At 44.4% G+C, this 26,322-nt stretch overlaps 2 protein-coding genes across 2 annotated transcripts in view; one reads left to right on the top strand and one right to left on the bottom strand.

The window, feature by feature from the left end:
- ANAPC13 (anaphase promoting complex subunit 13) overlaps positions 1–26,322 on the top strand; it is a 1,014,760-nt gene that overhangs the window by 313,747 nt on the left and 674,691 nt on the right. The window lies entirely within an intron of this gene.
- The window catches only part of EPHB1 (EPH receptor B1), a 456,164-nt gene that overhangs the window by 64,350 nt on the left and 365,492 nt on the right, over positions 1–26,322 (bottom strand). The window contains exons 8-10 of the mRNA XM_050779594.1: positions 26,093–26,201; positions 25,161–25,225; positions 12,555–12,677 (exon numbers count right to left, since the gene is read on the bottom strand). Coding sequence (XP_050635551.1) covers positions 12,555–12,677; positions 25,161–25,225; positions 26,093–26,201 — 297 coding nt within the window. The remainder of the gene's footprint in view (positions 1–12,554; positions 12,678–25,160; positions 25,226–26,092; positions 26,202–26,322) is intronic.

Below are 26,322 nucleotides of genomic sequence, written 5' to 3'. Positions count from 1 at the left end.
CCACGCAGACCTGATGAAATCCCAGCTAACCCAAAAGGGAGAGCCAGAGCAGAGTTCTCACTGCAGAAGCAGCCCGGCCCTCACATCCCTGCCATGCTCAGTCACTGGCTGGGGGCTGCTGGGAAGAGCTGGGCCTCTGCAGGAAAGCCGGGGTCGACCCTGAAGGGGCTGCAGCTGGAGGCTATCAGCTAACTGCACTTTTGGCAGATGAATAGCAAGTTATTTCTCTAAACAGGCATGAGCTGCACACCTCCATGCATGCCACAACATTGAAACATTTTCACAGTAAAGTCACCAACAGTAAAAACAATTATGGTGACACTACTTCATAGCTGCCTTAAAAAAAAAAAAAACTGTTGAATCCTGTTTAACATGCTTTCAAAAGTTATTTTATTATTTAATTTGGCTTGGTAACTTCCAATTCTTTCATGTGAAGCAGTTAAGTGTCTACTTGTAAGAGCAGCAAAAGAAACATGGCTTTCTGCTGGGAAAACTTTCTCTCTCACTTTCCGATTCTGGAAGAAAATGTTGGAGCAAACTGAGCAATCAGAGAAATTACTCGCCATATTAGAAAGGCAAGTTAACATTGCTCCTGTGATTCATTTGGGAGTTCCTTTTGTTTTCTTGCTGCAAAAAAAAGATTGGAAGGAAGCTGTATGAAAGGACTATTATGAAAAACTGCTCCAGAGTCAACAGAACTTGATAGAAACTGGGGCTGGAGTAGAGGTTGGTTAAGCACCATTAGGAAGATTTCAACATGGACCTAACACTCAGATAAATATCATTTATAACACTATTTGTTTTGGGGGGCTGTTCTTTTTCGTTCCTCCCATCCTTCCTCCCTTTCTCTCTCTCCCTCCCATCTCCCTCCCTCCCTCTCTCCCTCCTTTCCTTCCTTCCTTCCTCTATTTCTTTTTTTTTTTTTGAGACGGGGTCTCACTATGTTGCTCATGCTATACGTGAGCTCCTGGGCTAAGCAATCATCTTGCCTCAGCCTCCCAAGTAGGTGGGACTACAGGTATGCACCACTGCACCTGGCTGCAACACTGGTTTTCACATTGAATCATATGCTCTTTTGGTGAACTGCTGGAGGTCAGACCAAGTCTCATGCATCTTTGTAGCTTGCACATCCACTCCACTGTGGTGCTTGGCACATAGCAGACATGCCAGTAAAAGTTGTTGTATCATATTTATTATTATATGTTTGGCTTTTGCCTTGCTCACTCTTGGGTTACGAACTGCTGAAGATTCTTATCTCTGGTTTATCCAGAAGTAGAAGTACCAGTATTTGAATTTGTATGTTAAAATATATTTACTGCAGCATCATCTTCCATAGACAAACACTACAATAGCTTATTTAGTATTTAAAATGAGTAAAATTTAAAGAAAAGTACTAGACAATACAGACCTGTCACATACATGTGTGTGTATATAAGTGTGTGTATATATATGTGGATGTATGTATATATGTGTCTAGATATATGTATGCATGTATATATGTAACGTATATATGTATGCATGTAGATACGTAGCATATATAGCATATATGTATGCTATATATATATAACTATGAGCTAAATTAACACAAATTACATATTTGATAAGTATACTAATGGAAGAATATTAGTTACTATTTCTTCCTTGTTGCCATAATAATGGGCTCTATTTTCTTTTAGAAAAAAGCCAGAGTTGATAGTTGAGGGTAAAGATGTGTTAATATTTCTTTGTGGAGGAGACAGTACACAAACATGTATTTATTAACCACCTACTATGTGCCAGGAACTGTGCTAGGCACTTTGTATGACTTATTCAATCTTCACAACACTCCTGGGAGGTAGGTATTACTATGGCCATTTAAATAATAAGGAAACTGAGGCACTAGGAAAACATGTCCCAATCACACAGGTGGGAGTCACAGCCAGGGTTGTTGTCCATACCCATCTCTTCCTGCCATACTGCCTCTAGATAGCTATGTTTCAGTTAGCAGGGCCATGGGGAATAAAGCTACATAGATATGAAGTTATAGTTCAGGGACTATCATGCCCCAAATATGCAGGTCCAAACAAGTCATACAGAGTGACTATCACAGCAACTCAATATCCAGGTGAGAGCAAAAGAAGTGATACTGTTTCATAGGCAGATGTCCTTTATGTAAGCCTCCTGCCTGGGAGCTGGGTGGCATCAGAATATTTGGAAGTCAGTGTATTTATCAGTTTCTATATATCAACGTGTGGAGTTTGGAAAAGTGCTCCAAGTAAATCTGACGTCCTCCACAACACACAAGAAGACTCCAGTTGAGAAGTTCTGTTCTACCTCAGTGGTTCTCAAAGCTGGCTGCCCACTGGAATCACCTGAAGAGACTTACAGAGTCCAGAGGCCTGGGCCTTACCTCAGAGATTCTGACGAATTGGTCTGGGTACAGCCTGCACATTGACATATTTAAAAGCTGCCCAAAGGATTGGCTACATAATTTGCAGAGCATGGTGCCAAGTAAAAGTGCAGGACTCCTTGTTCAAAAATGTGACCAACCACAGAGAAATAAACCAAGTGCAGGTCCTTCTGAACATCGGGCCCTGTGCAAATGCACCGGTCACAGGTCCATGAAGCCAGGCCTGGCTGCCCAGTGATACTGACATGCCGCTCAGGCTGAAAACCATAGGCTTAAACCATCCAAGCACTTTTCAAATGAATTAGTGAACTGCCAAAAGCCATGGCATTCCTGAAATTTATCTCTGTACTTCTGAATACTTTTGAAAGCAAAGCACACATATAGGCTGCCTCATACTGCACAGGGCCTGGCACATAGTGTGGACTTAATAAATGTGAGAGGAGAGAAAGAAGAAAAGAAGGAAGGAAGAAATCAATGAAGATGTATAGGACAGTATGAATCAAACTACTTTCCTAATTGGGAAATGTTATTTAATTTTTAATCTGTGTGACTGGTCTTCAAGTCTAAAAACTCATACAGTTTTTAAAAATTATAAAATAGAAACATGCCTTCTTTGGGTAGGGCATGGTGGCCTCTGTGATTGGTTACCTTCGTGGTCATGGTGTCACTGCTCTCAGAAATCTGCTCTGCAGTGACTTAAAGAATGGAAATTCTATAAAAAGAACTCCTTTTCTGTCTGGCAAAGAAATGTCTTCATATTCTCCAAGCCGGGAGGTTTTCAAAGCACCAACTACAAAGGATGTCACTTAATATCTAATCCTCACTAGGAGATTATGTTCTCCCCTGTAATTAAGTAGCGCCCTGAGTGCAGCTGGGGGGAAAATTGGTAGTGAGTGGAGGAAGAAGCTCCATGTCTATACCCAAACCACACCTGAGACATTGGATGTTGGCGGGCCCTTCATTTCTCCAGAACTTAGCTTTCTCATTGCTATACAATAAAAAGAAGTGACCAACTGTCTTGCCTTACTAACAGGGTGTTGGGAGAAGTCTAGGAGAAAGTGCTTTGTAAACTACAAACCGTTTGAAACACTTGTGGGTGGTTATTTATTTATTTATTTATTTATTTATTTATTTTTTGAGACAGAGACTTGCTGTGTCGCCCAGGCTGGATTGCAGTGGCATGATCTCGACTCACTGCAATCTCAGCCTTCCAGGTTCAAGCAATTCTCCTGCCTCAGCCTCCCACCACCACGCCCGATTAATTTTTACATTTTTAGTAGAGACGGCGGTTCACGATGTTGGCCAGGCTGGTCTTGAACTCCTGACCTCGTGATCTGCCCACCTCAGGCCCCCAAAAATCCTGGGATTACAGGTGTGAACCATCATGCCTGGCCTTTATTTATTTATTGATTTTTTAGACAGTCTCACTCTGTTGCCCAGGCTGGAGTACAGTGATGTGATCTTGGCTCACTGTCACCTCCACTTCCCGGGTTCAAGTGATTCTCCTGCCTCAGCCTCCCAAGTAGCTGGGATTACAGGCTTGCGCCACCACTCCTAATTTTTGTATTTTTAGTAGAGACAGGGTTTCTCCATGTTGACCAGGCTGGTCTTGAACTCTGGACCTCGGGTGATCTGCCTGCCTCAGCCTCCCAAAGTGCTGGGATTACAGGCATGAGCCACCAGGCCAGTCCTGTTTTAAAAAGACAAAACAGAAGTAGGTAGTCGGGAGGGAGAGTGCAGAGCGGGGGGTCTCACCGGAAGAGAAAAGAGAGGAAAAGTAGGTTTCGGTAGCCTTTTGAGACTTATGGTGACTGATCTAAGACACATCAGAGCTTTCTGCCAGGGGACATGGTGAAGTTTCCCTGCCAGGTGCCTGAGCATGGAGGGTGTCTTCAGGTAAGCCTAGGATGCTAAAGTCTGGGCTTCTGGCCCTTGAGCACACCACAGCCTACAGCCTTATGAAGAGGTGGGAGTCAATGGGCGTATTGCTATTATTAATAACAAACAGGAAATCAAGATTGTGTGTCACTTACAATCTAAGAAATTGCTGTTGCCTGTGATCTTTGACTTCAGTTTAATATAGTATCTACAAGAAACTATTTTTGCTTTTTGATAATTTTCCTGCAATTAGGGCCAGGACTTGATGTCTATGCTACTTCGATTCGCCATCATCTGAACTCTAAAGAGCTTCCTTTTACATGAGCTCCAAATCATGGCCATAACGTTTTCATTTTTAATAAAAATTCATAATACCTAGAAAATATTTCTAGCAATTCAAGAATTAACATTATATTTAAGACAGACACTTAAAGGTAACGATTGTGCTGGGGAGTGGTTGTGGTTGATTCTTTTCACACACATTCTTTACTGACAGTAAATGCGGCCAGCCTAATTTTGGTCCGACTGGACTTTGATTGGCACATATCTTTGTGGCTGACATTGGGTCCTCTCCTATAGCCAAACATCTATTTGGTTAGGACCCAGATCCAGCTGTAGGCCAGTCTAGTGGCCGAAGGGCTCAGCAGTGGTTCTCGAACTGTGGTTCTTGACCAGTAGCATCAGTATCACCTAGGAACTTGTTAGAAAATGCACTTTTCCAAAACCCACCTAGACCCACAGCATCAGAAGCTCAGTAGGTGGGGCCTGTGACCTGGGTTTTAGCAGCCTCCATGTGATTCTAATGCCTGCTTCATCTGTTTGAGAACCTGGCCCTCAAGTCTGTCAGCTGAGGGTAATTTAACCAGTTCCTATGCGTTTCCTCCCAGAGAGCTGCTGAAATTATTCCGTACAAGTTTCAGCTCCTTGCCAATTCCTCTTTCCTACCTTCCTTGACAAAATGAGGAAGAGAGAAAAAGTGGTTCAGCAGCATTAAATGCCTCAATATTATATGTAAAATCAGAAGAAAAGAATTCTCAATTTTTGAAAACGAAACATTCACCTACCAGCAGATATTTCAAGCAGTAGCTGCTGGTTGTGCACAGCTCAAATCTACACAGAATTGCACTTTTTTAAAAAAAGCAGCATTCTGAAGTCAAAAACTGCCTTGGGGGAAAAAAAAGGAAAGCGGAGCTACTAGTTACTAATTCAAGCTTACACCAGAAATGGAATTTTTAAAGAATACATTTAAACTAGGTTTTAAAGCATGATTTCAAGCAAGTTTTAACACACTAGCCTGTGCAAGATAAATGAGTTATGGCTAAACCAGGGAGAGCAGAACCATGGTACACACTCTACCACTTCCTGACCCTGCACAGAGGACAGACATTATTAGTTGATCACAACCATCGTCAGCCTTTCACCAGAGCTCCTCAGATACTCATCACCAGACCTCTGAGTTGGCACATGAGATGGAACCTGCTTGACAGCCATGGTATTCACAATACCTAATATCCAGGGAGGGAGGGAAAATGGTTTTCTCTTTTCTTGTAAGTTTTTATAGTTGTTAGACAACTGCATACCTATATATCACATATGTGTGTATATATCTTCACACACATACGTACATCTATATTTTATATGTAATTAGCTTATTTTCATAAGCAAGCACTTATAATTAAAGATGCTAAATGTCTCAGTCCTTGTTGTACTTCCTAATGCTGATAATTGATCACACTTAGAAGAAGAGAACCACAAGACAGGACCAAGGTATTCTATGAGGACCATGCTGTCTCCAGGGCATGTGGGACAGTCTTTGTAGCATCACAATAGAGTAATAATGAATTCTAGCACAGTATCACAATTCCCAAAAAAGAGGCTTGAGTATTCCAAACTGCTAGACCGAAGCAATGGGTATTCCAAACTGCCATCAGAAGCAATGCCTCTGTATACTGAGCCGCTCTTTTCCACAGCAACTAGCCACTCTGTAACTATATGCAACAGCCCAAGGGTTACATTCATGTGAGGGTTACATTCTCCGGATCTAGATCAGCTCTAGCTGGGTTTAAATTCTAGCTCTACCATAAACTTAACTGGCAGCACAACCTTCGGCAAGCTATCCTCTGAATGTTGATTTCCTTACTAGTTGCAAGAAAATATACATGTGTACACATACATATGCTCTAACTCACAGAGTAATAAGAGAGTTAAATGAGACACATGCTTGTGAAGGATGTAGAGTACTGTCAGACACACGGTGAGTGTTCAAGAGATGCTAGCTACTTTGACTATGTTCCTGAAGACATGTCTATGATTTCCTCTCCTAGAAATGCTTCTTGCCGTAACTCCTATTCAACGTGGAGCTACCCTCATGCTGCCTATCTGCACGCTGAATTACCCCAGGACTCTCAAACTTGCTAGTGACCTTTCTGCCAAATCATCTCCAAGGAAACCTGGGCCTTTGTTGGCCTCACAGATGACTCCATCCCCATCCACACATATCACACATTCCCTCATCCCAGCTATTCTCACACAGCCCTTTCACTGCAGGCTTCCTTCTTCTAGACAATCATCCATTCCTGGAAATGTTGAATCAATAGCTGCTAGAGTCAGAGGAGAACGTATTTATTAATGAAAATACAAATGGCAACAACTTCTGGTGACACCTTTACCTACGTAGTCATGCTTAGGCTGTTGCATACAGTTATACGGGTTTCACACTGCACAACCCAGGAGTGCCATTCAAGCTGTAGAGCCCTGACTCATGTTCTGGGCAAGTCTACTGATCAAACTGACCAGAATTAACAAATACATTGGAGTTGACCTATGAGATGACGTCTGATAGTCAGACTCATGGTAACAATAAGCTGATATTCTCTGAACATATCAAGGTAACCTGCTGCCCTCTGTAAAGATACTTCAATTACTCTCATTATCTGCAGTGAGAAGAGGAAGGGTCAGCTTTCCTTCACTCCACTGGGCCACTTTCAGAGCATCAGATGATTCATGATCTCATGCCACCTCTCCAGTCTCTCTTCATTCTCCCAAACACTATCTAGTTCTCCAGATTTTTAACACTGCCATGTTCTCCCACCAAGAACCTACTTTCATTTGCCATATATAACAAATATTTAATTAAGCCATGCACTAGGCAGGTACCAGACCAACAAAACACATACACTCCTTTGCTCCCACAGAACTTTGAGCCTTGTGAGGAAAGATGGACATTAAACAAATGATTACTTAATAATTAATGATTTATTATTGTCTTCTTGGGTGGCATCACACCTGGCTCACAATATATTTTTATTTCTTTGATCAACATTTGCAACAACTTTAGGAGAAACTTTGGCAGTTGATGCAACTCTTCAGCCTCACAGTTTCTTAATTGTCCTCCATGGGTCTTCACTCACATGCACAACTGCCACTCCCCACACCCTGGGTGCCAGGCAGCCTTCCTCTCCCTTAACCTGAGGCCCCTCATTTCTGATCACAGCCTCCATGCTACCACTCCCCATCAACTCCAGGCACCAAGCCCACTGGTCACTCCATTCATCACATTCATTTGGGTATACCCCAGTTTGGATAAGTTTAGTCACTTAAATGCAGCCTCGATCCTAGCATCAACCATCTCAAAGCCTCTCTGTACCATCTAAACAAAACCCCACAACCTCCAAGGTTTTACCCATTCTTTCCCATCCCCCTCTTCCAGTCCAATCCAAGCAGAGCATTTATAGGATTCGGCTCACTAGAACGTTGGTCCTTTCACCCACCCTGCTATGAAACCTATTTTCTATGGGATAAAATTCATATAGCAGCCTCTGGATCTCTAGATCTTGGCCTGATTCTCCAGATTTAGTATTCAATACTTAACCACAGGAAATCCCTCCCCAGCAACTTTCTTTCCCCTTGTTCTCAGGATGTGACATACAATGTCAGTCCATCCAAAGCCTTCACAACCTCAGGGGCCACTTTGTTCCCTCTTCCCTGAGTCCTCTCCTGCCATCAAGCCTTCTCTCCCATCTCCAGGGCTACACATTCTCAGAGCCCTCCTCTGAGCTCTAAATCACTGCCTTCCTCTCACTGAGTGGCACTGAATGTCTGCACTTTAGACAATAACCCCTGCATGGCAGGACTTGTTAGGCATTGAGTGTATTTTTCCAGCATCCCCCGCCCCCTCCAGTCACATACACAGAAACAATGTTTATTGAATAAAATTCTTTCTGAACTCTAAACATAATCCCTCCTGCAACAAACATAGCCTTCTCCTCTGGCTCTATATTTAGTAGGTGCAGGGTGGTTCTTCTGCAACCTCTTTGAAATAACTTTACACAGTCTGGAGGGTGGGGGTGTGCTTATAAATGTTCAACTACCAGCTCTCCAGGAAGGAAGGAAGAAGGGAGGGAGGCAGGGAGGAAAGGAAGGGAGGGAGGGAGGGAGGAAGGAAAGAAGGAAGGAAGGGAGGGAGGAAGGAAAGAAGGAAGGGAGGGAGGAAGGAAGGAAGGAAGGAACGAAGGAAGAAAGGAAGGAAGGGGCTCATGATTTGTAGCATTTGCCAATTCCCATAGTGTAAACACTCCCACTATGATTGATGTCAAGAAGAAACAAAGGAAGAAAGAGAGAAAGAGAAAGAGAAAGAGAAAGAAAGAAAGAAAGAGAGAAAGAGAGAAAGAAAGAAAGAAAAGAAGGAAGGAAGGAAGGAAAGAAGGGAGGGAGGGATGGAGGGAGGGAGGAAGGAAGGAAGGAAGGGAGGGAGGGAGGGAGGGAGGGAGGGAGGGGCTCATGATTTGTAGCATTTGCCAATTCCCATAGTGTAAATACTCCCATTATGATTGCTGTCAAGGAGAAAGAAAGGGCTGGGCGTGGTGACTCACGCCTGTAATCCCAGCACTTTGGGAGGCTGAGGCGGGTGGATCACGAGGTCAGGAGATCGAGACCATCCTGGCAAACATGGTGAAACCCCATCTCTACTAAAAATACAAAAAAAAATTAGCCGGGCATGGTGGTGGGCGCCTGTAGTCCCAGCTTCTCAGGAGGCTAAGGTAAGAGAATGGCGTGAACCTGGGAGGCGGTGGAGCTTGCAGGGAGTGGAGATCACGCCACTGCACTCCAGCCTGGGCGACAGAGTGAGACTCCGTCTCAAAAAAAAAAAAAAAAAAAAGAGAAAGAAAGGGAGAGAGAGAGAGAGAAAGAGAAAGAAAGAAAGAGAGAGAAAAAAAGAGAGAAAGAGAGAAAGAAAGAGAAAGAAGGAAGGAAGGAAGGAAGGAAGGAAGGAAGGAAGGAAGGAAGGAAGGAAGGAAGGAAGGAAGGAACAGAGGGACAAATAGAGGGCAGGCTCAGGATTTGTAGCATTTGCCCATTCCCACGGTGTAAATACTTCTACTATGGCGATGTCAAGCTACAAAAATGATGTCTCTGAACATGGGGCTAGAAACAGATGTGCATAATTGGCTCTTGCAAGCTACCGCAGGCTGTCCAGCACAGCATGTCCACTGCTGGGAGGTCATATTCATTATCCTTCTTAAATCATTTAGTTTTCCTCTCTGTCACTATCTCATTTTCTCACATGCCTCATGAAAACTTACTTTTTCTACTAGTGTTTATCCTTGAAGACTCAGGCCAGAGGTCATTCTTTGCAGAGCCTTCCTGACATGCCCAGCCCCTCCTAGAACAGCAAGCTGGATGCTGCTCTGTGCTGGCCCCACACTTTGCATAATACATGCCTGTGTGGATGGTGTGGAATAATTAACCGTTACTGGCCTGATTTTTTCCCACTAAATCTGTCAGACCTCTGAGTCTGTTTATTCGCCTCTGGAACTCCACATCCAGCAAATAAGAAGTATTCAGTAAAAGCCTGAGGGAAGAAGGGGAGGGAGAGAGGAAGGAGGGAGGGAGAGAAAAAAATAAAGGAAGAATAAAGAACTTCTGGTTCTTTTTTTCATGTTTTGTTGCCATTTTGCAACCCAAGTTTCGCCCTGCTTCAAGTATTTCAAGTGACTAAGAGAAACATTGCCAGTTACATGGCATAAATCTTACCTTAACATATTCCTTACTTTTGAAACAATTTGACCTCCACGCCAGCTCTTTTAGCACTGAAGAGTCAGCCTCAGTGGGGCAGGGTATGAGGGAAATGAGAATGATGACAGAGGAGAAAAGGACCTGGGAAAAAATTGGTTCCCTGCAGGAGTGTATTCTGTTAAAATTGCATAAAGTTATGCACAGTAAGTTAATATCCACAGGGATTCACTCTGGGATATTCTGAATTACAAGGAGATGGGTCTCTCCTAGAGAGTGGTCAGCAGTAACTGGGAAGAGGTCTTTATGCCATGCTACTGGGCATCATAGAAACTACTAAATGCATAATTTCTCCCCAATACCACGTGAGTCATGGAGAGGACTGAACCTTCTCTGACCAGAATGCACAAACATGGCAGCACTGGCAAATGCTACACACAAATGGAGGTGAAGGATGGGGCAGAACTATCAATTATCCTTTTACGGGCATCCAGCAGCTGGTGAGCTCACCCCAAATTGTAACTATCCAGGAGGGTCATAAAGTGAGAAGGCTCTTTACTCCTCCTCTGACAAAGGCAGGCGGGGGTGGGGCTGATGTGTGCTCTCTGGGATGAAATACAGTCCAGAACACATCGCTCTAAGCACATGACATAAATAACAACATTAAAGTCACTAACACCATTACCACAAGCCATAACAACAATTAATAACACAAGCAAACAGAGTGCAGGACTGAAAGCCTGTCCCTCCTAAAACACTCTTTGATGTTTACTGGAGAAATCTGAGCCCTTAAGAGTTATCCAGTTCATCTGGTACCCAGCCTTCCAAGGCATGATCCTTAAATATGTCAGCATCTAAACGGGAAGAGAAAATTATTTGCACAGAAGTGAAAGTCGTGGCTCAGTAACACTCTTAATGTAAAAGTCAATGGGAAATATGTATAAACTCATGTGGATCTGAGTCTGGTGACCCAACTGAAACTCCTGAAGGGTTGGCAGGAGCAGGTGGTGTGTCATTTCCCAGCACCCACCACACATATGCTGAAAGAAGTGTGAGGACAAAGTTATTCAAGAGGGAAACCAGAGCAGGAAGATGGCGGCCTAATGGGGCAGAATCTCAAATGTGACTTCCAATTTCACAGATGGCTTTTTGACCCCTGAGTACATTAAGAGAGCAGTGAACAGAAGGATGGTGACATTCCCCCTAAAGATAATATATGAAGTAGCTGTAAGACTTTGACTAAACATATTTTATTGAGTTAAAATATTACTGAGAGAGGCAATTCTATGGCTTTCCCAATAATGATATGAATAAAGCACTTCTAGATCCAAGAACCTAAAAAAGATGACAGCATATTAGTGAAGAGAGCTTGGACCATGGCTAACAAGAACTGAAGAGGAAGAAAAGAAGAAGAACGTTATAGAAGAAAATAAACAAATTTAACACATCTTTTAAGAAGGTTTATAAGACACAGGAATGAGATTTCTTTTAATGATATTTTGAGATGTTTTATCTGATTTACATTAATAAGGCTAGGTCCATTACCAAATTGACTCAACTACTAGCCCATTAAAGGAAGATGAAAATTCTAGATCAGTCTTAGGTATGATTTCCTGAGAGCATCTCAGGCAGTGAGTTTCACGCTGGGCTGGGTTTCTATTCCAGTGCAGGAAGGTGGATGAGGGCACATACATTTCTTGAGAATGAAATTTGTCTTGTGTTGTTACCAGCTATACCGTAGACTTTTTGTAAAAAAAAAAAAAAAAGGCTATAGGTTGACTTTATTCTGGAAACAGTGGTCTCTCTTCTACTCATCATGGTCTGTCTTCAAATTCATGTACATAGGAAATGGAGAACTTACAGTATGGCAAGATATCTTGACTTTAAGGCATTGAGATATCATTGTTAGTAAGTGGAATACTAAAAATGTAGATTTCTTTCAAAGCCTTCTCAACTAAGTACCTTCTGTCTCTCTCCTTATCTGCATTTGGTGGTCCATTTCCAGAGTTATTTCTGAATCTATAAAACTGCAGCTGACTTTTCTGCAACAACAGACAAGCCTGGCCACCATGGTCAAGGTCCCCAAAGATCCCAAGTGATATTTTCTCTCTGTCCTAGATACACACGTAGATAGTTCAGACTCATCTTCTGAGGAGAAAGAAGATAGAAGCTCTCCTCCTAATGGGGTCTTTCATATTAAAAGAGACCATCTAGGTGGTGGAAAGAAGATGTTTGGACACCAGGAGAACAGAAATAAGACAGGGAAGAGCCATACCTGCTCCGATGACCTCTTCAATTTTCACGAAAGATACATCAATCTCCTTGGCGAACTCCCGGACAGCTTCGTTGGGATCCTCATAAGTGAAGGGGTCAATGTAGATCTTCATCCCGGGGGAGCCTTGTTGGAGGAGATAAGCAGGGTTAACATCCCAAAGAGGACACAGCTGTCATTCAGAACTGCTGATGTCCTCAACACTAAGGGCATTCCTGGGAGGAGCTCTCTTACACACCAGGCTGCAACCTTTCTCTGCCTCTCTTCCTCTTGCTGGGCTTCCCCGTCTCCCTTCCTTCTGGGTCATTCTAGACTGATTCTCTGTCCTCTACTTCTCCTCCATATTTTCTTCTTTTTTTTTTGAGCTTTTGATGAAATGTGGAGCAGATTACTTATAAGTGACAGATCAGGACCAGTTTCCACACCGGGCGCTCACAGAAGGCAAGGAAGCTGATTGATGCCAACCAAATGCATTAGCAGAAAAGTGGTGGTAAAATGGTAGGGTAGATATCAATATTTATCAACTTGACAACTTTCCTGAGTGGAGGCCACTGTTAAGGTTATAACTGACGGCTGTGGTGCAGGGCTGTAAGAGGGATGAGGATGGATTTTTTTTTACAAAGAAAGAAATTGCTGTTAGAAAAACCTGGAGATGGAAGTGCCAAGACGGTATACCAGAAAAGAAAATGTGAAGAGAAAAACTTAGAAAACACTAATAGAGAAAAGAGCAAAGTCTACATAGAAAAAAATGAGGTGGTATGAAAGAAAAATGGTGATTGAATCTTCATGCCTTCGGACACACTGAAGTATGAAAAACAAATAAAATGGTGAATGAGAAATACATAAAGGAATATAGACCTTGTCACTGATATATACAGTGGCAAGATAAATAGGTGTGCATGGGGACAAAGTAGAGAATTGTCACTGCAGAAAAAATACATTCAAAAAGTAGAGGAGAGGGAACAAAAAAAGGAAATGGAACCCAAGAAACAAATGCATTCATTCACAATGTAATTTTTCAACACGTTTGATATGTCATTAGGCAAAGTACAGGAATTGTTTACATGGTGGTGGGTGGTGGAAAGGCTGAGGCTTCGAAGGTCAAATGACATGGTCTGGTATCACGGCCTTGGGAAGAGTAGGGGCTTTCCCCGCCAGGTACTGCTGTCTCATTCAAGAAACAGTCAGGTCAGCAGGGGCAAGCAGGCCTAAAAAAGCCACCCTGCAGGGTGCAGGGACTGGGGCGCAAGGCTGAGGTTAGGCCTCAGGTTTCACGAGCTCCATTTTAGCACCTCCCTCCTCTTCATGTCCCCCACCCCTCACCACTGCAGCTTGTTCCCTGGTGACCCCCAGCTCTAGTTTTGACATTTTCCATCCAAAAATCTTCTGATGGCTCTATAGCTCCCCCAAAACTGGTGTTGCTTGGTCACCAATTCAGGCAAGGAATGGAAATACTAGAGTGTAATCCAAATGAAGACGGAAGATACAGCAAATCATTGAGGGAAATTTTTATTTTAATTTTTATTTATTTATTTATTTTTTGAGACAGAGTCTTGCTCTGTCACCCAGGCTGGAGTGCAGTGGTGTGATCTCGGCTCACTGCAACCTCTGCCTCCTGGGTTCAAGCGATTCTTCTGCCTCAGCCTCTTCAGTAGCTGGGATTACAGGCGTGCACCACCACACCTGGCTAATTTTTGTATTTCTAGTAGAGATGGGGTTTCACTCTCTTGGCCAGGCTGGTCTTGAACTCCTGACCTCGTGATCCACCTGCCTCGGCCTCCTAAAGTGCTGGGATTACAGGCGTGAGCCACCGTGCCTGGCCTGAAGGGATTATTTTTTAAGATAAGGAGGGCCGGGTGTCCTGCCCAGAGGAACAGTTTTTTTCTGAAAGATGAGTTATTCCCAGTCACTTGTTTTAGGGTTGTTCACATCATTCCAGAAGGCTCCTTGAAAGCTTTGAGAGGACACTGACTTGGGAATATAGAGACTGAAATGTGGACAAAGCAAATTGAGAGATCCTCACTTTTATGTAGAATATTCTAGTCCCTAGGATGGGATATGAGGGATGTGTGTATGTAGGAAGAGACTTCTGCTTTCATAACAGTGGACAAAGAGAAAAACAGAGATGGGGGTGCCAGGCCTTTCTCACTTGTTATAAAGAACAAGTGAAGAGTAAGAACAGATAAACCAGATTGGAAGCATATAGAGAACCCCGGTCAGCATCTCCAGGCCACCCCCATCTTACCTTGGGTTCCCCCAGAAGCAGCCCTAGAGGCAAGATTTTTGAAAGTAAGTGGCTTATCTGGGTGGTGATCCGAAGAAGTACCTGAGATGAGAAAGGAAGTAAGATAGAGAAAGGAAGGTAGCCTGTAAGAGGTGGGTTCTCAAGCCACCGACCATGTGGGTCATTGAGCAGGCCTAATTCCCCTGAGATTTACATCTAAACAATGTCTAGGTTAGCACATGCTTCAGAGTTGGCCCACCTTGGGGTCGAGGGAGCTGTGATATTTCCACACAATTGGTCAGGGGCTGCTTGGCCTGTTGTACGGGTGGGCGGGGGACGCTCCAGGGCCAGGGAAAGCAGTCAGGCAAAGCAACACTGATGCCGCAGGTGGAAGCCAGCTGATGTGCGACTGGCAGCAACAGATGCACTCAGAATGCAAAAGGGACAGCAGGTCAGTGTCAACAAGCTGTGACTTCTCCCAGATTGTGTGCTGTGATGAGAGGAGGTAAAGAGCCCAGATGCTAGGACCCAAAGGTAAGGTCAGGACCCCCAAACCTTTTACTAGCCCTGTGTAATGTGACAAGTCGGCACACATCTCTTAGCATGGTTTCCTCCAAGGTGGCTGTGAGATTAAAGAACATATTGCTGATGACATACCTAGCACAGTGCCTGATGTACAGTGATGACTCACTGACTGATAGACTTGTTATATCATCAGTAAATTGTTCTAGGAAGTGTTTGGGGAGGTAGGAAGAGGAAGCAAGCGGAGGGTGGGCAGTGGGGGTTGTAAGCCGCTTAGGGTTATATTAGTTACTTTAAAAATAACTACCTTGTTATTTTAGATCAAAGGCTTTTGAACGATGTATGCTAAGCTGTCCTACAGGAACTCTTCCATGGAAACTAATTAAACAATCTAGAATATGCGGTAATGAATGGTTTGCAAGTAAAGACATACATAAGGATGAATGGGAAAGGATTCTGAGTTAATGAGTTTTACAGATATTGGCCCCAATCAGTTCAAGGAAGGAGCTATTCCCAGAAGGGAAAGGGCTCATCTCTTAATGATGCCAGGATTCTTTTGGGCCAGGAAGGTGCAAATAAGTACACACAAATGGAACAAAGTCTGCACTGTGAAGATGGGTGCACTTTACTGATGAAGAGAGGTGTGCTGCTTTGCTAGCTTGTAGAATTAAGAAGCATGTGTGTGCGTGTGTGTGCACACACATACGTGATGTCGCAGCTGCTGTTCTGGGGCCATGGGCTTTGGTGTCACTGAGGTCTTTCACCAGAAGCCAAGTAGACTGCCTGGAGTAGTGATGCAATGTCAATTTAGAACATCTTAATGGCTGCATTTATGCAACCATTAGACTCAGTACTCATTTTCTCTGAAATTGAGGAAAGCATTGTCACATTGAAGAAGAGAAACTGAAAAAGTGAATCATTGGTCTAACAAATGGTTCAAACTCAATGACTTTCCCCTAAGGTCTGATAGGGTGGGCTGAGAAAGCGGCTTTGGTGTTGCTCCTCTGCGGGAGGCAGTAGTCTGTGCTCTAAATCGGGAGAGTGACTTGGTTGAGCACTCTCAACCCAGCACGTAAGGGCTCCCCCTGCATCCACCTCATCTCAGAATGACATATCTTCCTAGACCTTTCTCCTACAGTACAGTTAGCCTTTCCAAATCTTAGATGATGAGGGGAAAAAAAGTCTTTAGCTAGGCAGAACAGGTCATTTGTCTTTTGGCTCATTTTGTGTTTCTGCATAAATCCTCCATCAGCCTGTTCCTGCTCCCACTTGCCAGTGAGCAGTTTTTAATTATCAGGAAAATGGTGTTTAGTGCAATGAATCATCAGACAGTGAACAAGGAATTCAAGTCAGCTACAGAGTCGGGCACAGCCAAACATTTAGAGACAGGGCTCAGAAAACGTTCTCAGATTTGTGAGTGTTGGGGAAATATTATTAGTGGCGGTAACAATAATATCAGATGTAATATATCCCTATAACGTAAAGCATTTTATAGTAATCTGTACTATGCTTTATATTATCATTATTGCTAATATAAATATTGTTAACGTATTTATATTTTATAGTTTCCAATTATTTTCATCATAGGTTACATACCTGTGGCACAAAAATGTTATGTATGGATTAAACTGCTGATTATTAGTACCTCAAGAAAAATCTTTAATTTTGTGTTCTTTTAATTTATTAATTTCGATTAAAGATCTGATTTGCAGACATCTGTGTTCTTTGACCTAAAAATTCACTTATGCTATAGTTAAGATAAACTACAGCCTAAAAGGACCATAGTCTCAGGAGAATTACCAAATCTTAAACATGAACCAAGCCTTTAAATATATTAGGTTTGGGTAGAAATGATTTAGCCACTGTCCAGAACCTTGTTGCATGGAATGGAGTAGTTCTTGAAGCAGAAGAAACTTCTGACCATTGTCAAAGTCCCGCATCAGTAGATGAGGATGCTCTCAAAAGTGAAAAGGCTGGGACATGTCTCTGGGGATGTCGCAGACATGTAGAGTGTATCTGAAAAGTGGGGGAGACCCTTTACAAGTGCCAGGGTCTCAGGGAAGAGCAGAAGAGGGCTGGAAAGAGCCATTTTAAACAGTAGGTGATATTTGGGGATTGAAAGCTGGAGGGAGAGGAGTGAATGCTTCTATCCAGGCCTCCTGTGCATTCAGGAAGTACAAAATCAATACCATAGACATCTTGGTGGAGACCACGAATACCCACATGGCTCCAGGGTTGCCAGGACAAACCTGGCACTTCCAAGCTGGTGGAGGATGCCTAGAATTCCACAGTATGGTTTCAGAGGTAGCGCATTAGGCTGTGTTTAGTCATTAATATTTTTGTGTCCCAGCAGGTTTGAACAGGCCCATGAGAAAGTGTGGCTTTTTGTTCTTTATTCTGGATTCAAGGCAAACGATGTCATTTTTGTGACTCCCCTAAATTTGGTTCAGATATTTAAGCACAAGGGGTTTTACGTGTTTGGAGATCTTTACATACAGGGACTTCATCCAATCTTCTGCCTCAGTATGTTGATCATCCCTTTTCCTCAACACTAATTAGGACTCCAAACCAGCACTGTGCTAAGAACTGTGGAAGCTATTGGCAAAACAAAGTTCACAAGGTTCTTTAGGCAATCAAGATATGAAATAACTGGAGAACGGTGCTGGATAGTCTTAGATCAGGAGCCCACATCTGGAAATGGGTTGCAAGTGCTGCAGAGACCAGAAAAGGCAGAGGCTATGGGTGCCAGTCTTCAGGGTCAGAATCCTGAAAACACCAGAACTCAGCTTGAGCCTGAAAGAACAAGTGCACATCGCATTGTACTGGAAAAGGCGAAGCCTGGAGTGTCGTGAGCCACAGCTAACGGAGCCCTGGGAGTGCATGAGTGGGGAGAGTGACACCAGCTTGAATGTGGAGGGAATCAGTGATAGTCAGAAGCATGAGAAGGCCTTGGTTACCAATAGAGGCATTAGGATTGATGTCATGGGACACACAGAGCTGACAATGGTTCCATCAGCAGGGGATGGATGTACTGAAAGTGGGGCATTGGGGGGCTCATTTTGCTGGCAAGCTGCAGCATTTGCAGGTAGTGTGGGGAAGGGGCTGGAGGTTGGAAAAATAGCTATGAGGTTGTTATTTAATGCTAATTCAGGTGTAAGATAATAGAGTTTTCAACTGGAGTGCTGCAACAAGAACAGCAGAAGAGACAAGACAAATTTCAAAGGAAGAAGTGGCTGCAGTTGATGAGCAGTCAGACGTGGGGAATTAGGGAGGGACAAGATGAATCCAAGTCAATGCCAAGACTTCTGGAATCACATGGCACTATTAACCAGGTGAAGGACTTTTGGAAAGAAATCCTATTGTAAGAGGTGCTGGCACATATGGTTTTAGACTTTGGATGTACAAATGAAATATGCAGGTGCTTAGAAGCTGGTCAGAAAACTCGAACTGAAAACAGAGTCAGAAGAGTGGAACTGGAGTTGTGGGTTTGGGAGGCACATGGGTCGTAGCTGAAAGGCTGGAGACTGGGCAGTTTCTTGGAGTAAACCTACTAGTGAAGGCTGAAGAGCACTAGAAATAGTTTGCCCCAGCTACCTCTGAGGGTTAAGACCAGGACAATGGGTGGTCGTCTTTTTCCATGAGAGCAGGGATCATGGGTGCCCAGCCAGTGCTTGAGGAAGAATCCAGGAGAGGACCCTCAGGGCAGACAAGGCAGGCTGGAAAAGCAGTGGGTGGGAGGAGGACCTTCCTGACACGTTGTGTTTGGGGGTTTTACCACATTTTTGGGATTTGCTCCAAAAACCAGTTATTGCTGAACATCTATCTCCCAAAGAAGAAAAGTAGACCACAGCTGCTTCCTCTTGAGGAAAGTATTTCAGAAAAAAAGCTTAACATCTCTCTGCTTTGTGGGTATCAATGACCGGGACAGGCAGGTACTTCCCAGCAAGGCCCACTGATTCTGGGTCACTGAGGAGTTGTTGGGAAGCTGAGGGAAAAAGCTGATGATCTCAGGACCAAAAGAGTTCACATAGTTTCTTGAGTCTCTGGCTTAGAGCCAACAGCAGACACATGGGTGAATCTAGCTCATAAAATTTATTTGCCATTTAATAAGCCCCCACTGTAAACTCAGCCACCTTTAGTACCAAGGAGGCTTTCCTCCTCTCCCAATAAGTCTTCATTTACTCTTCTCAGTGACTAATGCTCTGGTTACCCTCCAGAAGAGGGAGCCAAAATTGCTAGTCTGTCTCCTTCCTCCAGGGACACACCTGACCTGTACTTTGGTTCCCGAGGTGATTTCTTCTGGGCTGGATGCTGTGTCCCTTGCAATTCTGAAATACAGGCACCACCCAGAATCCAGAAACTGGGCGTGGAATCTTGGAACTAGACATGTTTCTGGGTGTAATTTCATCCAACATCCTCTCTAAAGCAGAAATCTTCTCTCTAGCATCCTTTACTGACAGCTCTCTAGTCTCTGCTTGAATAGGAACAGAGAACTCACACCTCCCTGCAAGGCAGACTGCCTCTTTGCTGGACAGCTCTAGTGAGGAAGCAGTGCACTTACAATGAATAAATCTGGCCTACTTTGATATTTCACTTGACGGTGCCATTTAATCTCATGAAGCCAACAACATCTTTCTTTCGCCATAATGCCATTACACTGGATGATGACTTCCATGTCCCTGCCTGGGTGTCTGCAGCACTGAACAATGGCATTTCCAAGTCTCTTTGATAGCAGATCAGAACTTGCCACTGCTCCACAAGCAAGTTGCTCTCTTCTGGACAGGCACTTTGCAGACAATGTCCTTCTTGAAATAGGATCCCAGAACTAACATCACTCTAGATGTGTTCTTACCACAGTATCTTCCCACACAGAAGATACTGTTTATATATCACCTTTTCTGATCTGAACCCTAATCAAGACCACAGAGTCAGACAGATCTGAATTTTAAACCTTGTTTTGCAAATCATTAATTCCAAGACTCTCAACAGGTGACTTGTTCTCTCTGAGGCTTTGTTTCTTCATATGCAAAATGAACCTCATGGGGCTGTTAGGAGGATGAAACTAGTTAATATATGTAAAGTGGTTAACACAGTAAGTGTGCAATACTGGTGGTTATTAGTATTATACTGCATCAGTAACATTGCTTGGATTTTTATCAGCTATATATCACTGATATTAAGAATGTGGTCAACTAAATCATCTTTTTCACACAAATAAACAGCAAGTTAGGTCTCCTATTTGCACTGCTTTATTTTTGTTTTAACCTAAACACTAGATTCCAGATTTATCCTGCTAACATTTTGTCTTACAGATTTCAAATTAGCATTCAAAGCTGTTGGATAGTTCTGAATTTTGATTCATCTTCTCTGGTGTTAGTTATGCTCTCCAACTGTTACCTACACACTTGATAAGCTTCCCTATGCTTGCACCTGAGTCATGAATTTAAAAAACAATCAAACAAACAAGAGATTGAATAGGACAAGGACCAAAATAACACAAGGGACTTCCTTCCTGGCTGACAGAGTCACTAACCTACTTTCTTTTGGTAGGAAGACAAGCTTGGTATCCACTTAAAAATGCTTTCCCTTAGGAGACCATAAAATATTTTTGCCAAAATAAAAATTCACTCCATCTGCAATTCCTCTTGAATTTACTAAAGGTATAACCTTGGTAAATTAGATGAGGCCCTCATACTTTTTTCTTAATGAACCTTTGGGGGTTCCCAGTGATCACTGAATTCAAGTTTAAATGCCCAGAACCCATCTGCTTAATCGTCTCTCCAAATGTTTGGCAGGGATCAAGTTCAGACTCCTGTTCTGTAATCTCTGTGCTCTGCCCTCTTACCCTATGTGAAAACTAGGGTGTCTGTCAATCTAAAGTCTTTGGGCACATACCCCATTTGTTTGTGCTTTTCCCAAAGTTCACCAACAGTAGTGCTGTAATGTTATTTGCAGTTGCCTGCATACAGATGTGAGTCTGTCAGGGCCACTTTCTGAAAGCTCTCGACCCTAAACCCCTTAACAAGTTCTCATCTTCCACTCTCCCTACCCCCACACATTCCACCCAACTCAGAAATCAGGGAGGTGTCAACCTCTACGAAGTATGTAGTAATCTAATCCTTGTAAATACCTTTTAGAGTCTACATTTCCCAAATGTAGAATCAACTGGAACTTTTCTCAAGATAGATTCCCAAACTTATCTTGCCTACCTAGATCATCCAGGTGGCCACCTGGACTGCCTAAATCATCCCACCCAGTCAATTGTTAGTCAGCCAGCACCTACTGAGAACTGGCCCACTAAAACCATGAAATAAACTGTCTCTCTGCCTCTTCCAGGACTCGGAAAGCCACATCCCCACCCTCCCACCCTTAAACATGCACGACAGGCTCAGAGGAAGAGCATCCAGCACCACACCCAGCACATCTTCTCTTCCAGCCTGCTTTCCAGCTATTCTCTTTCCACTCAATTCTGAATTCTCTTTACATTCCTGTTCACTGGGCTCCCGGCTCTGAGGAGGAACATAAACCAGTGCCCTAGAAGCCACATTATGTTCTCAGGTTTACCAGATCTGCCATGTCTCAACTAGCTAGAGAAGGTATTCTGTTTGCAAACATTTCTGTCATTTCTTCTTCAGCCTTTGCATCAGTTTGAAGGGAAGGTCTGGGAGGGGAGGGGCTGCCAGCCTCTCTGTAGTGTCCTGTGCTCTTCCTGCAGGCAAGAGAGGCAGGGGCTTGCTCAGACATTAATGAACAAGCTGGGGAGCTGCTGGTTTTCTGTTACTCCCCAGTCGGGAAGATCTCAGAGCTCCAAATTGCTGTCTGCATCCCCCAGAAGTTCATGCCTGTGGATGGTCCAGGTATAATTATGTGCACACATTCTGATCAGACATTATCAATCTTTCTGCCTCCTGCAGTGGGATTCAGAGTGGGGAGCCACCAAACACCACCTTGGACAGCTGGGATTAGTCCTGGAGCTGTTCCTCATAATCAGGCCGTGGAAAGAGCATGGGCTCTGCAGCCAGGCTTAGAGGGTGTGCAGTCTGCCTTTGCTACTTAGTCATGTGCCCTAGATAAGTCACTTAACCTTCCTAGATTAGTTCATTTCTCTTAGAGTGGTTGTGAAGGTTCAATGAGTTTAAGAGAGCTACCAGAATAAAACTCCCAATGCTGGGAGTTCCCTCACCCATTACTTCTACCCCTACCCCCTCTTTGGCCAGGCCCTCCCTCCATCAGAGCCTTCCATTTCCCCTTCTGTTATATGTGTGCTGAGCCATCCACCAGCTCTACACTCCTTTGACCATGATTCTCCAACAGTAATAGCTTTAGTCAGGGAGATGGATATTCACAGGAGTAAATGCACAAATGCAATTCAACGCAAGAGACTGAGTTCAGATAACTTGGGTGCAAAGAGAAGTCAGGTGCCCAGGGTTGGATCAAAAGAGAATAGTTATGAATAGAGGGAAAGGACAAGATTTATAAAAGGCAAACCAAATTAAAAAGAGGACAGACTTCTAAGGAAGCCAAGGGAGTGAACCCAGACCCACAAAAAACCCTACATCCATCCTGAGTCCCAGGAATGGCGACTATGCAGCTGGCCAACAATGTTCCTTCAGCTGTGCTCTCTTGTTCCAGCAAGGCCACTATTACTGCAGACTGAGGACTGATTTTTCTATGGATCTCAGGAACCAGTAAAATCTTCCTCTGTTGGTCTGAGAGGTGACAGAGTCCCCCAAAAGGTGGCTGTGAGCATTTTGGAAGCACACTTTTGTGCACATGGGTACCATGTGATGGCCTGGCATAGCTACTCCTCGAGAGCAGGAGAACAGGCAGATCTCAGGTTGCAGCAGCTGAAAGGGCAAAACGTTCCACCCCGTTCGATGTTTGGAGACCCTCTGTACCCCACCCAAGGGGTGAAGCCAAGATTTGGCTTGCACGCTTTTGGAAAGGGAGCTCTCACCTAAGGCATCCTAAGGCATCTTTGGTTATCTCTAGACTTCGAAGTGAGAGTCCTCCTTTTGAACCTAATGTATCTTTATGGTCCTGGCTCCGCTTTCAGGCTGACATGACCACCTCTAAATGTTTCATCCACAGCATTCACAGGATGCCAGATCTGAAATGGACCTTACAGTGGCTCATGATGAAAAGGAGTCAGCCCTGAGCAAGAGTCAGGGAAGCAATGTCAGGATCCTGAGGCAGAGGCAGGGAAGCAGGGAGACGAAGGTCGCCCTTGAGGAAATACTGAGGCACCCTGGTGGGTACACCATCACTTGAGAATCACAGGTACAGGCAAAGTCCCTGTTATCCAGGTGAGGAAGGTAAGGCCCTGCCTGGAAGGGCTAATGCACAGGCCAACATAAATAGAAGCATCCTGTAGATTATGCAGCAAGGCACACAGTCAGGCCATAGGAAAAGAAAGAGAACACAGTAGGGTGGATCCCTCTGAAATCAGTGACAATGGAGGCCTAGGGTGGCCCAGGGAGAGAAAGAAAGAGGAATAAGCAGGACTCTGAATATAGCAGGAGCTGTGCCTGTGGCCTAGAGGGGCCCCCCATTTGGGCTGCTGATGGTGGGGGCCGCCCTGGGATATCGTGGGAAAGCAGTGGTGCTCGAGCCAGTGAGGAACCCACAGCTCCCTCCAGCAATAAGTGCCCTGGGCAGCAGCCCAGCTGCCAGGGGCTTGGGCCTCTGCAAACCCTTGGCAGGGTCTTGATCTTAGATTGAAAGCCACATCCACGAAATGCCCTTTGTACAGTCCGAGTCAGCACTGGCTGCATTAGAACACAAGCTCCTTCATGGTGCAGCTGCTTCTGTGAACATCCTGGCATCACTTTCCCGCCTTGGGTAACCTTGGAGAAGCAGCAGTCTGGTCCATGAGAACTTTGGCCTGGGAGTCCATGTTCACCCCCAGAAGAACCCCCATGTGGAAGCAGGCTTGGCATGTAGGTACCTGGGAGGTCTGTTTTCCATGCTTATTGCTGAGAGAACAGGAAGCACCGGCCTTACATCGCAACAAGGGGGATGAGGGGAGACACGAGGCTCACAGAAGAAGCCTTGACAGAGCATAGCACACAGTGCTGGGACAGATTTCTGAGGGCATCTGTCGAATTCAAAAGGAGTTATTTAGAAACAGAATGTGTCTGCTGTAAGGATCTGAGAATTCTGTTTTCTGGAGGCAGGAAGGTGGCCCAACTGACCTAGCGAGACCTTTCTCAGATCCTGCAATGCCGTCATTATACAGATGAGAAAATGAGTCTGATAGAGAACTTTATGTTGCACATTGGTGAAAAGAAATTTTAGTTATAAAGATATTATAAATATAGGTTTATAAAAGAGAGGGGAGGAGGATAATGAGTGAGAAAAACTTTTAAAGATACTGCTTAAAGGAAAACACTTGGGAGATATCCCAGCACTTTGGCCTCTTGGGCTCTGCTATCTTTTTAATTCCCTACATTCATGTTCTATGGCTTATCTGTGAATTTGGTTAACACATTCCCCAGCCACTCAATTGGATAAGATAAGGCAGAAGATGTTAATAGAGAGCCCTCCATCTTTTCCCACTGAGTCTGATGTGAGGATTCATTGACTTGCTAAACCCAATCTTTACCCTGCATTCTGTGTCCTATATGGGCTTATCAACACAGACAATAATCTACCCACCAGGCATCCAGTGAGTACCCACAACAGGTAGATGGTAGATGGGAGGGCAGCCTGTTGCCCCTGGGAACCTGCAGAAAGGTGGCCAAGGCACTGGGGCTGAGAGGGAACTTGCCACCGGGACCAGCCAGTCTGGCTATAAAGAGCACTCTGAGCATTAGCCCAGAGGCCTATGGGGGTTAGACACTGGGTGTCTGCTTTCTACTTACCTCGGCCTGTGCTGTAATGCTGGAGCTTATCGCTGTACACAGCCTCTTTGCTATAAGCCCGTTTCCTGCGGATACAAAGAGGTGCTCGCTCAGCCACAGGACACACCCACCACTCTGTTCCAGGTACCTCCATCTAGGCCCCAGTCCAGATGGGGGCTCACCCGGGACATCTCCCAGGATTGGGGACTGGGCAACTCTCACTTCAGCCCTCCTGCTGCAGTTAGAGCTCTGGTTGATCACACCTCACCCCTGTGGGCAGATGGGTCTGCTTTCCAGTCAAGGGTTACAGAAGCCCAGCGGGGCTGTGGGATCCCATTTAGAGGGCAGAGCTGATGAGGGCAGAGGCAAAGAGGATGCCCATCAGCACTTAAGCTACATTGCAGAACTGCTTGGGAGGGAGCCAACTACAGGGGTTTGCATGGCAGAATCTGGGCTAACCACTGAAGGCAGTAGCAGCAGTATTAAAAAAATCACAAGGCTTTCAGGGCTAGCTCTTCTGCAGAACTCAGAGTTTCCCCTTCCTCTTCATCTTCTCTCCTGCCAGTCTGCCTCCCTCTTGCTGGCTGCTGAGAGCCTGAGCTCTCTAACTGGAGGATGGGCTGTGCACAGGCTTGATGCTCCAGTGGGTCAAAGGCAATTTTGTAACTGTCACTCTGAAAAGCCATTGTGTGTAAGGGGGGCTAAAAGTCTTCGTTAAAATGAGGTTTGAGGATGGATACTGTTTACTCATAGACTTGTCCAGCTCTCATACAATTTTTTTTTTTCCCAGCTAAATAAATATCTGAAGAATTCTAGGCTGCTCTTGGATTGAGATGGAGTGATGATTGTGGTCGTGAATGGTCACACCCTATCTGATCCACACAGCCCAGGAAAGGGCATATGGAGAGGGGCTCTCTGGGCCCAAGGAGAACAAGTGAGAGTGGAGGACCTACCTGCTACAGACGATAGAGATGGCCACCAAGGACACAACGAACACGACACCGGCCGCTGCCGAGCCAGCAATCAGGGGCAGCTGCTCCCTCAGCTCTGACTTGTAATCATCTAGGTGAGAAAGAGGCATTAGAATCCTTCCCATGTGCCCTTTGCATACAGCTGATACTCAGTGCACGATACCAAACACATGATCTAAATACACATATATGTAGAGGACAGTGTCTATGTG

The sequence above is a fragment of the Macaca thibetana genome, chromosome 2 (assembly GCF_024542745.1).
Source record: "Macaca thibetana thibetana isolate TM-01 chromosome 2, ASM2454274v1, whole genome shotgun sequence".
Lineage (NCBI taxonomy): Eukaryota > Metazoa > Chordata > Mammalia > Primates > Cercopithecidae > Macaca > Macaca thibetana.
This window is presented reverse-complemented; position numbering and strand designations above follow the sequence as displayed.